Source organism: Lissotriton vulgaris, chromosome 2_1, assembly GCF_964263255.1.
Source record: "Lissotriton vulgaris chromosome 2_1, aLisVul1.2, whole genome shotgun sequence".
NCBI classification, from domain to species: Eukaryota; Metazoa; Chordata; class Amphibia; order Caudata; family Salamandridae; genus Lissotriton; species Lissotriton vulgaris.
Genome location: NC_141687.1, coordinates 2,112,666,129 through 2,112,678,164, shown reverse-complemented (window position 1 = coordinate 2,112,678,164; position 12,036 = coordinate 2,112,666,129). Strand labels below are relative to the sequence as shown.

General features: G+C 45.7%; 1 protein-coding gene across 2 annotated transcripts in view; it reads right to left on the bottom strand.

Moving 5' to 3' along the window:
* The window catches only part of MTMR10 (myotubularin related protein 10), a 441,272-nt gene that overhangs the window by 127,125 nt on the left and 302,111 nt on the right, over positions 1-12,036 (bottom strand). For both annotated transcript variants that reach the window (XM_086958381.1, XM_086958382.1), the window contains one exon: positions 1,358-1,428. In XM_086958381.1, the coding sequence (XP_086814507.1) occupies positions 1,358-1,428 (71 nt within the window). The remainder of the gene's footprint in view (positions 1-1,357; positions 1,429-12,036) is intronic.

The following is a 12,036-nucleotide window of genomic DNA, read 5'->3' as shown; positions in this document are numbered from 1 at the left end:
AGATTCCATAGATCAAGCATGTTTATTATGAAAAGGTATGGCAAAGGCAGTTTGATTCATTTATTGTGAACTGCATTTGTTAATTAAAGCCAACAAGCCTCCAACAGTAGATTGCTATCACACTTTGCTAAAGGTTTTAGACCCGTTCTTGGCTGCATGACATCTAACAGAGTACCAGAGTAGACATGACAAACCCTCTCTCAGTGCCCTACTGTAAAAGACTAACTTTGCAGTAAGGGGCCCTGTATCACTTCAAATTGTTACCACAGAGCTATTTCACCCATTCGTCATTCTCAGACCTGTTAAATATGTTTGTGTTTCCTTCACGTTGGTGTCAACCTTCTACTTTCATATCACTAAGCCAGCACATACTATTACTGTATTTTTTTAGGTTTCAATCAATACCATCTTTTTGAGTCTTGGTTTTTACAGGTATCCCTCATTTCATCTGTCCTAACGACACCAACAATTCGAAAGGGGCCAGCCAATATGTTGTCAGCAAAAACGACACACAGACTTACCCAACTAAAGGTCTCCTACTAGACTCCACGGCTTATATTGCTGGAAAAGTGGACAGTGAATTAACAGATCCAACCATAAGATTCTCATATATACATGTGCTATATTTCTCTTGTACTTTGTGTGATCCCTGTGGCTAAAAAACACATACCCTTATCTCTCTCACTTACTTGCACTAAGCACTAAACAGTTGGTTTCTCTTTATTGAATGTTTGGTGTCATTGTTTATGGACTATAAAGTTCTTGCAGCTGAATTAGCTACGCTAGAGCAATTATCTTCTCCTTACATGTATTGCTCCAAGTGATTTAATGGACTTATCAATTAGCACTTATTTGAAATTGAGTCCTGGTGAACCACTGCTGCAGCACAATGTTTATACTCAAGTTCCTATTGGCAAAACGCGTCACTCTGAAATGTCTTAAGGTATCTGAATGCTTGTTGAAGCTATGGCAAACAATAGATAAGACTGCAAGTAGAATGTTAATGTTTCCTTACCCTTCAATAGAGAAGATTCTGATGAAATAAAGGACAATGGTGCAGCTTAGCAGTATGGTTTTTATTATCTAAATTCACAGTCATGTTTGGAAATTATCTGGCATAGAAATCAAATGGACGAGGTCTCCCATGATTCACAGTGATGCTGCCATGAATAATGGAAAGTCACGAGTACAACAATCTCCTTGCTGATTTTTGAAACAACGGTTTTCGTGAAATAAAGGGAGCCCAACAGGTAAACACAGGCACACACACATGATGGGTATTCCTCCTTCATCTAAAGAAACGTACTGACCCATCAAACCGTACAAACCAAACCATCAGAAAAGTAAATAGACTCACCTTGGAGAACTACTGAAAGATGTTTATTCTCCAGCATGTACACAAGCTCAGCAGAATGTCTCAGGAATGTCCTTAAAAACGAGATAATTAGTTTAAACAACACCAATTAACAACCATATTAAACATAAAACGAACTGGAATGAACAATTATTGTTCCTTATAGAGTGAACCAACAGTTCAGGTTTTAGAAAAGCAAGGTGCAGGGGTGGGGGGGAGCTCTTTCTAATCCAGAGTTATTACGCAGCACAGTGTAGCAGCCTTTCAAATGACTTTTATTATCAGTATGGTAATTCCCTGCACGAGGATGCAGAAAATGAAAAGAGGGAACATTAAATGCTGGAGAAGAAAATGTAACATAATTTTAACAGCTGGTATCTTGCATCAATTCTATGCCAGAACCGGAGGCTTCAGAATATGCTTTTATCCTTTCTTCACTTTAACATTTACACACAGCAGCCAGTAACATGAAACAACATTTTTTCTCATGGACACAGAAAAAAAAACTACAACTCCCTACAACCAGGGAGACCATACAGTCCATAGTCCTTCCACCATGTTTAGCACTCTGGGTACTAAGACCCCTGCTTGTCCTTCTTCGCCCTCTTTCTTCGCTGCTTAGCCGACAGTTAAGTGCTCCATTATTTTCCTACGTTTTTTCAATGCCTTGAATGGTTTTTATGTCTTTTACCTTATTATTACTCCATCTGGTGTGTCATTATATTGTGCGGTGCTAGCGCTTTGTGTTTTAGGTCCCCAGACGCGGGAGAGTTCATTCCTCACGCGGCCGCCCTCCTGCTGTTGCGGTGCCTGAAGCGCACCGCTAGAGGGACTCGGCCCTCTTGTTGCTCTTGCGGCATCGCTCCTCAGTCAGGAGTCGCGCAGCGCAAGCATCGATCAGAGCCTGTCCCTGCTGCCTCACCGCGACGCCCGTTCGGGTTGTATTTCCGGGCTGTTATATTTGAACGCCCCGGCGGGGGTCTGTATTGAAGAGTTTCCACACGCTTTCGAGAGGCGCTCAGTGGAGCATTGTAAATGTACTAGGTCCTCTGGTTTCTTTTCGCGCGTTGCTGCGCCCCTCTAAACCTCCCGCATCTCGCGGAACACGTGTTGGGAGGCAGTAGGCCCGGTCAGCTTCTGCTGAGGGTCGTGCGCGTTCGGGGTGAGTGCTGCCCCTATTGTAATCCGTTGGGTTACCCATGAGTTAAGCGGCTAACCAGTCTGCCCATACTGGAAGGGTTCTTGTGCCCTTATTGACCTTTGTCCTACACTCTTGGTGTAGGGTTTTTTCTGCTGGTTGCAGGTTTTGTTGCCGATTATGGCGGATCAGTCTGAGTATTATGATGAGGAGTCACATGTTTACTTACCTTGGGACGATGAGTTCTTTGAGGCGGTGGATACCTTCATTTATAGGGTGGTTAATGATGTGGTTGGGTCCGATGGAGCAGCGCCTGTCGGAGAAAATAGTCCAGGAGTGCGCTAAGCTTGCGGCGGCGCGGACGGACCCTCCTGGGGGGGGGGTCGGGTCAGCAGTCCGGGGAGAACCCTCCACCACCTAAGAAACAGCGCCCTGAGAGGGTGGATGTGGATGCTTTTGCGCGCCTTAAGTATGCGTTTATGGCTTCAGGGGCTTCCTCTGTTCCCCCTCCCCCACCGGCAGACGCCCTACACCAACCCTTGGACCCCCCTTCCCCTGCGACCGATGATGATGGCACACAGGGGGATACCGACGACGAGGCGGGGTCTTCACGTCCTTGGCTCCCATCAGCTACTCCGTCCACCTCCGACGCTACCGCACAGGAGGATGCCGACATGCTCAACCCAGACGAGATCATGAACCCTCGTTCGGCAGCTTGGGTTCCTGGTGATAAGGTGGCCAGATTTGTGGCTAATAGGTTACGGAAACCTTTGGAGAAGGAAGCTCAAGGTTGTCTGCGGGCTGAGTGCCCCAGGCCTTCTTTAGAGAATAAGATGACCTGTACCCCGGAGCTCGATGATGGCCACATTTATGGCAAAGTTCACGAAGGATCCCAGGAAAGGCATCGATAGGTCATAGTGATCCTGTCAGGATAAGTTGCTTGATGCCATCGGGCCCATGACGAAAATTCTCGACATGGCCGAGGAGGCGAAAGTCTCAGGGACCCCCATTTCCCAAGAGGTGCTCTCTAATTGGGCCCAACGTGCTATTATTTTTATGTGCAACGCGAATTGTGCATTGTCCACAGAGTGTAGGAGATCTCTGTTGATTAAGCTGGACCCAAAATTGTGAGATCTAGCCTCCTCAGAGGCGGGGGCCGTGGCGCAGGGAGGCCTTTTCGGCGATCCCTTTATAAAAGAATTGGGGAAGTTCGTGGCAACTTCTACTTCCCTGGACAAGGCCCAGTCCAATATAAAGAAGGTCTTTAACCAGCAGGTTTTCCGTGGGGCTGGGCGAGGCAGGGGCCACTCGCCCGGCCGCGGCTCACAACAATCCTCAGGCAGGGGACAAGGCTCTGGCCGCGGGCAATACAATACGTCCGTAAACTACAACAATTTCTACCCCACACGTGGACAAAGATTCGGAGGACGTGGAGGATTCATAGCCAACTCTGGTGGCAACTCCAACAGTAAGTCAATTACAGGCGATTACTGTGCGCATTGGGGGGCGTTTAGCGGCCTTTCGAGATGCTTGGGAGGAAGTAACTTCAGATGCATGGGTTCTCCAAAAGGTTCAAGGTTTTCATATAGAGTTTCACGGGGATCCTCGACAGGAGGTTCGGCCTCGCCCGATTTCTTTCAGTGCCCTTGATTCGCTGTTGATTGACGAAGAGGTTTCCGAACTGCTTCGCAAAGGAGCCATTCGTCGATCAACACTTCACCCCCGTGGCTTCCTGAGCAATATTTTCTTGGTGGACAAGGCAGACGGTGGCCGACGTCCTGTTATCAATCTCAAGGACTTCAACAGCTGGTTGGTGTTTCGTCATTTGAAAATGGAGGGGATTCATCTCCTCCGCGACATTCTCCTTCAGCCAACTGGATGGTGTCCCTCGACTTGAAGGACGCTTATCTGGTTGTGCCTATCCATCCACCGCATCGTCGATTATTGCAGTTCTGCTGGAAGGACTTGGTGTTCGCATTCACTGCTTTTCCTTTCGGTCTGTCCTCAGCTCTGTGGTGTTTCACCAAGGTGCTGCACCCAGCGGTGGAGTTCCTCCGAGCTCAGGGCATCCGGATGATCGTGTATTTGGACGATCTGTTGCTCATGGCGCAATGCCCTCGGGTTTTAGCCTCTCATCTCCTGTTGCAAGGCCTGGGGTTTGTGATCAATGGGGCCAGGTCGGTCTTGCAACCTTCTCAGTCGATCACTTTCCTGGGGTTTGTGATCGACTCTGTCCAAGCGACCCTGAGCCTTCCCTTTCCGAAAATGGCGAAGATTCGCCACAAACTGCGCCAAACACTTACGAAGTCCCACATTTCTCTGGGCCGGCTCCCTTCTTCAATTCAGGCGATTTTCCCAGGCCCTCTTCATTACCGGGCACTCCAACGCCTCAAGGCATTTCACCTACGAAGGGGGAGATCGTACGATCACATGGTTCCTCTTTTGGAAGAAGCCAGAGAGGAAATTACTTGGTGGTGGTCTCACATGGAGGCCTGGAACGGGCGGGTGATTTTCGGCTCGGTTCCAGATCTGATCATAGAGTCCGATGCCAGTCGTTCGGGCTGGGGCGCACGGTGCGGAGATTTTTCCACCGGTGAGTGTGGTCTGCGGACGAACAGAGCCTCCACATCAACTGTCTAGAACTCTTAGCGGGTTCCTTCGCAGTCCGTTGCTGGACCAAGGAGAGGGTACAATCCTGTGTCCTGCTCAAAATGGACAACGTTTCCGCTATGTCAATTGTTTGGGAGGATCTCGTTCGCGGGCCTATCGAACCGGGCGAATAACTTCTGGACCTTTGTCTAGATCACCCCTTTTGGGTCACAGCGGAATATCTTCCAGGGCAGACCAATCAGGTCGCGGATTGGCATTCACGCAACTTGTACGATTCCAGTCTATGGAAGTTGCACCCCCAGATTTTTCGGTGGATTCAGTCCCTCTGGGGTCCGTTCTCGGTGGACCTCTTCGCCTCCCGCCTGGACAATCAGGTGCCCAGGTCCTTCAGTTGGAGGCCGGATCCGATGGCAGTGGCCACGGATGCCTTCCTGCAGGATTGGACCACGGAAGTCGGGTACGCGTTCCCCCCTTTCTCGAAGATCACAAGGGCGGCAGCCCAGATCCGTCGGCAGGGGCGGAGGTGGTCATGGCGACGCCTTGTTCGAGGTCTCAAGTTTGGTTTCAGATTCTTCTGGAACTTTCTTGGGATTTTCCAATCCTACTCCCCCAGTTTCCTCACCTCCTTCTGAATCCGGAGGGGATGTTCCACCATCTGACCGCGCAGGGTCAGCTCCATCTCATGGTGTGGCGCCTTTCAGGCGCCGTTGGTCGCTGCTGGGCCTTTCGGAACCAGCTCTTATCCAAGGCTTGGGCAGACAGCACCACAAAGCGGTATAGGTCCTCTTGGACACAGTGGTTTTGTTGGTGTGTTCGAAGGGATTTGAATCCCGTGGTTGCAGAGGTTGTTCACATCCTGAACTTTCTGGCGGAATTGGCTTCGGATGGCTTGGCATACCGCTCTATTAATGCGGTTCGCTCAGCAATTTCTGCGGGTCATTTCCCGCTTGATGGAAAGCCAGTTGGGGAGCATCCTTTGGCCAGTAGGCTTTTACGGGGTATCCAATTGTCGTTACCCCCAGAACCTCGATATTCGGCCCTTTGGGATGTCAACTTGGTTTTAAACCTCTTTTTATCTTGGCAGCCGAATAGATACCGCTCTTTGAAGGAATTATTTGCGATGTTGGCTATGCTACTATGTTTGATCTCCTGCAGGAAAGTTTCGGATGTCCGAGCGTGGACATTTCGGCAAGGAGTTTCTCGGCAAAGGGAGTGGTCTTCACGATTGCACGCCGTACTAAGTCGCACACCTGCATATTGTCGTATCCGGCTTTTTGGGATACTCCAAAGTTATGTGTGGTGGACTGTCTTAAAACCTACGAGGACTTGACCCTAGAACTTCGTCCTCCGGGCGAACAACATCTTTTGATTGCACTCAGGACACTGCACAAAGTGGTATCGTCGCCTACAATTGCGAGATGGGTGCGTTGGATCATGAATGAACCAGGCATTGATACGAAGCAGTTTGGTGCTCATTCGACTAGAGGAGCCATGGCCTCTAAGGCATTTGCGTTGGGAGCGCGCCTAGAGGATTTGATGCAGGCAGCAGATTGGTCTTCAGATTCCACTTTTAAGCGGTTTTATTTTAAACCGGTGGTGAATGTGGCTCAGTTGGTGGCGAGTAAGCTTTAAACTAGCATAATCTGAAGCCTCCGGTCCTGACATAGAATCGGAATTTGCCAAGCAGGGTGACGGTAAGTTCCAATTCTATTAAGGTCACAGAGGCGAAGATTATCCCATCCGGAGCACGATGGTACGAACCCACCCGTATAGCAGTAAGTAACTTCTTTTGTGTCTTTTTGGGGGGTTACATCGTACCTTGGTAAGTAAGCATCTATGCGGTTTTGCTACTGTTTGATCGAGATGGTTTTTTCGTACCTTAGGACTGAGATCATTGTTGTGATTACTGGACGAGTCCTTTGTGTCTTCCTGATTGTGTTTTGTTCTTTTTAGGGAATGATGGTTCCAAACAAGACCAGTGAGGATTGAGCGTATTTTTGCGCGAAGAAAGAGGACGAAGAAGGACAAGCAGGGGTCTAGGTACCCAGAGTACTAAACATGGTGGAAGTACTATGGACTGTATGGTCTCCCTGGTTGTAGGGAGTTGTAGTTTCTTTTTCTTTGTCCATGAGAAAAAATGTTTCATGTTACTGGCTGCTGTGTGTAAATGTTAAATAAAGCGAAGAAAGGATAAAAGCATAATCTTCGCTTCCGTGTCCTTAATAGAATTGGAACTTACTGTCACCCTGCTTGGCAAATTCCGATTCATGTGCTTTAATATTCGGTAGTGAGGGAAATAAGTCTAAATTGGTACGAACATATGCAACATCCAAAGCTGCAGCATGGCTATACTCCCTATCTACAGTCATGAGGTATCAGGCAGGAATGAGAATACGTGCTTATAAGAAAACTGAACTTCTAAATGATCTGAAGCATTCATTTGTTTAACTGGTAAATGAGAGTCTCATAAATAAAAGTGTTCGCCCTTATGGGTCATTGTAAAACAATCTAAAGCAGCATACCACTGAATTAACAAAGACAGGAAGACATTTAATTATTAACAGAAAAATCAAAAGAGAAGTTCTAAATCACGTTACGAACAAACAATTATTAATTTGACAAAATGAACAGATATCAATCGCTTTTATTAAGCTCACAACATTTTGCTTCTAGTATTCATGCTTCATTCATTAAGCAGTCATTGAATACTGCTCATGTCTCCAAAAGATATCGCAATTCTCTAGAATCTCTTAACCTAGCTCATTATCCTCCATTAGGCATGCATTTTCGAATAATCTGAAGTACGTGTTATTGTTTCCTTCATCCTTATACCACATCTACAGAATTGTGACCTGATCAAATTTCTATTTCATTGTGCCATTATGTTGCTAAGATTCAGAATTTTCAATGAAGTGTTCTTCCTGTGGTGGTTAAACTAAATTGGGGTATGGCTGTCTACCACTGAGTGTCATATTTTCGATTCATCACTATTCGGCTAAGTTAGATTTGTTCATCAGTAATGTAGCATGTATGTGTAGTGGAGATTCTTTACATACTGGCATTCGTATAGAACGACCAGATGAACATTTTTTATGAAAGGCAGCCAGGGAATTGGTAGTGGTCAATTTAAAGTAGAAATCACTGCTATATGCTATTTATTGCACCAAAGTTTTTTTTACCATAACTTGATATTTAATGAAAAAAAGTATGCCGTTTTGTTTGGTAAATCGAGTAGACTCATTAGAAATCTTCAGTTGGGAAGAGGACTTTTATGAATGAACAACGCCGATTTCCACACCATTTAAAGCTGTTAATACTGCACTTCTACTCCACAACAGGTTTGTATTGCCCCTTGACCAGCATGTCTTCTTTACCACAGTTACTAACAAGCGTTTCAAGGTATAACAATTACGTTTTTGTGGCGATCATGGAGGATTACAATACAATTTGGTAAAACATGACATCCCTCCACTGATTGAATCTATTTCCTATAAAAAGCAGCATTGTTTAACGGTAAATATAGTCTTTGGATTAATCAATTCCCTTTATCTCAGTTGTGAGTCAAACACCTTTTCTACTAGGGACAGGGTAACTAGAAGGACAACATTATCAAAGAATCAGGTCTTCGAATGTAATTAGCTGAATCTGCTTATACGTCTGCTAAGACGTGAGGGGAAAATGTCTGTGAAATCCTTTTTAAGTAATGTTCCAATCAAATAGGTTATATAGGGGTCAAACTATGTTTTCCTCATGTTGGCCACATGTAAGACCCTATTAAAGCCTTTAGATATTAAGAGCAGCATGCTCCTTTTTAATATAGAAATATGACCATTATAATATGAATTCTAAAGCTTTGGTCTATAGTGCTCAGTTTACTGCACCATCCGGCATACAGGCAAATTAGAATGCAAATGTCTTCTATTCATCTGTTAATTCTCATTAGTAACAACTTTTGAAAAAATGTAAGGCAGCATCTTGTTGCATTTGGATTTAGGCCGGCGCACGCCTCAGAGGTGATGATCTTGTCAGTTGTTGATGGCATTCAGAAGGAAGTGGAGAACGGTAATTCTCAAGCCCAGGTGCTACTGGACCTGTCTGCGCCCTTTGATGCGGTCGACCACGCTATTTTGGCTGATTGGATCGGGCCTCAGGGTTTCGAGACTCAGCCCTGAGCTGGATTACCTCTTTCCTGAGAGAGAGATTCTAATCAGTCAGGTTAACCCCCTATGTGTCATCTGAGGTAGAGCTGAATTGTGGAGTGCCACAGGGATCCTCTCTATCTCCTCACCTCTTCAACATTTACATCCGGCCCTTGGTTAGCTAAATTAAGAACAAAGATATTAACATCTTCAACTACGCGGATGATATGAAACTACTGTTCAAGATTAACGGTAGCCATACATCTAGACAACAATTCCAGGATACTATGCAGTTCATCCGGGATTGGATGAACTGTAACCAGCTGAAATTGAACTCAGACAAAATGGAGATAGTCATCACGAAGAGTAAGGTGGACCGCTGGATTTCATCACTCTTGCCTAGTGAGATGGATTCTCGCCTGTCCCTAAAAGGTGGTAAAAAGCCTGGGGGTCGTTATTGATGAGGAGCTTTCGTTTAAGCAGCAAGTAGGCGCGGTTACATCGACAAGCTTTAACCAACTGCGGCACATAAAAAAAGATATGGACATTTCTCACCAAGGAGGCTCTGATATAGTTTATAATAGCCTTAGTCATGTCCAGAATTGACTATGCCAACTTTCTCTACTTGGGCCTCCCTAAAATCCTTCTGTGCAGACTCCCGCTAATTCAAAATTAGGTCGACCTACTGATATGCTATCAGCCCAAATATGGCAATATCTCCTATGTGATGAAGGACCTTCACTGGCTGCCAGTTGAGCAGAGAACCAGGTTCAAGGTGTGCTGCATGGTATTTAAGACCCTGTATCTGAACTGTCCTGGCTTTGTGAAGTCACAGATCAATAAGTATTGTCCTACCAGACAACTGAGATCTAGTCATCTACATTACTTGGTGGTCAAACTGTGTAAAAAACAACGAACAAGAGGTCGTAGGTTCTCTGTTATTGCTCCGAGAGTCTGGAACACCTTTGCCAGTGGACCTTAGGTCCACTGTAAACTACACCAGATTCAGACAACTTCTGAAAAAATGGTTGTTCAAACAGGCTTACCAATAACCAGGGACTTAGGCTGTATTAGCATTTGAGCGCCAAGAGACCGGTTGGTGAAAGTGTGCTTTAGAAATACTCATTAACATAACATAACATTTGGCATTAGCATGTATTTGCATACATTTTGTAGTGAATTCTGGATTCCAGGAGATTGTGGATACTGGAGAACAGCAGTTGAACTGGAGCGGTCCTGCTGTGCGGACGAATTGCTGTGATGCCATTCTGGACTTCTATTTAATTGGATTATTTATTTGCAACAATGGAGACGAGTTATTGAGGTATCCTGTTATCGTTTGCAGCACAGGAACCTTAACTACCCACGTTTAGAAAGCTCATTCTTGTGATTTCCTGGATTACCTCGTTGTTGGATACTGAAGAATCTGTGGCTTAATAGCGCTTATGAATAGCGGTGTGTATTTGTGAAATTTAAAACAGGATTTAGCTTTGGATTGGTTTCAAGTATTTCTTTCATTACAAGCAACCGTTGGAAAGTGTTTGTTTTTGAAGTTCTCTGTAAAAACGCTACGTGACGGCCATTTTAAATTGAGAATTGTCACCGGCGAGTATTGGTGGTGCCTGCAAAGTCCTTTTCAGGAGTTACGACGATCGTTTCATCCGTTCCGAGCAAAGTACTGTTTATTTGGATTAAAAAATTCTCATTGGTCAGTACTATAGTTTTGATATTGCTTTTCTGCTTTGTGTATCTTAATTCAAGAGTTAGCATAAAAAAGTATTCAGTCAACATCAATTCCAAGTTAAGTGCACCGGTTACTTTAATGTCAAAGGTGTTTTCTGACATTTTTAGGGGAGTTGCTGTGTTTTAATACTAAACAAGACGCTATGCAGTTTGTTCTCTCAGCTACGTTCTTACAAACTAAAGGTGATCTCCCTATTCCATGTATGCAGTGGAAATGGGAGGTTGTTTTCTAACCAACCGGTGCAGCAGTTTATCACGCAGTTGAAAATACGAGGAAAATACATGAGTGACATTGTGGTGGGTTTGCATACATGAGACAAACTACAATACCATTTCAAATCGACAGGCTATAATAATCACACCATTTACCCCATTTCCGCGCATGCTTTTGGGGGCAGCCATGCACTTCGAAGACAGGCTAGTCTTGATGGCCGCACCAGTCAACCTCTGCCCGCCAACTCCCAATTGTTGTGGCTTCTCCCACTGCCATTCGCGTGCCACGTGCTGCTTGGCAACCAAACAGGCCAACCCTGGGAATGCATGTGTAGCTTTGGGTCTCCACTTCCTCCAGCAACCCATGCAAAGCCATGCGGGGGGTGAACTCTAGATCCCCCATGAACCAGTCGTTGACTGGGACCAGATGTGCCACCAGTGAATATAAGTAGATATCTGAGAGATGTCAAACGGAAACTTACATAGTGAGTGGAACGATACTTTATGTCGGCCCTGCCCACATAAATTGGTTAATCTTCGCAAGTAGGGAGCGACAGGGGTGGCAGAGTGTAGCAAGATATGATGTTGTAATGTCTCATCTCCAGACGGCCCTCAACACCCACATAGCAACACCGCGGGTCTGTGTGGTGTGCAGTAACCGCCAGGGGAAAAACATTAAAGAGCAGTATGGCGACCGCCATGGTATCGCATGTGAACCCCGAGTGGTAAACCCCATCAGATCCAAAGCGGCCCAAGAAGGGGACACCTCATACCCAATAGATGAGTCTCCTGCAAGAGGATGACCGCTGGTTTGTAACGCTTAATTTATCTCAGCACTG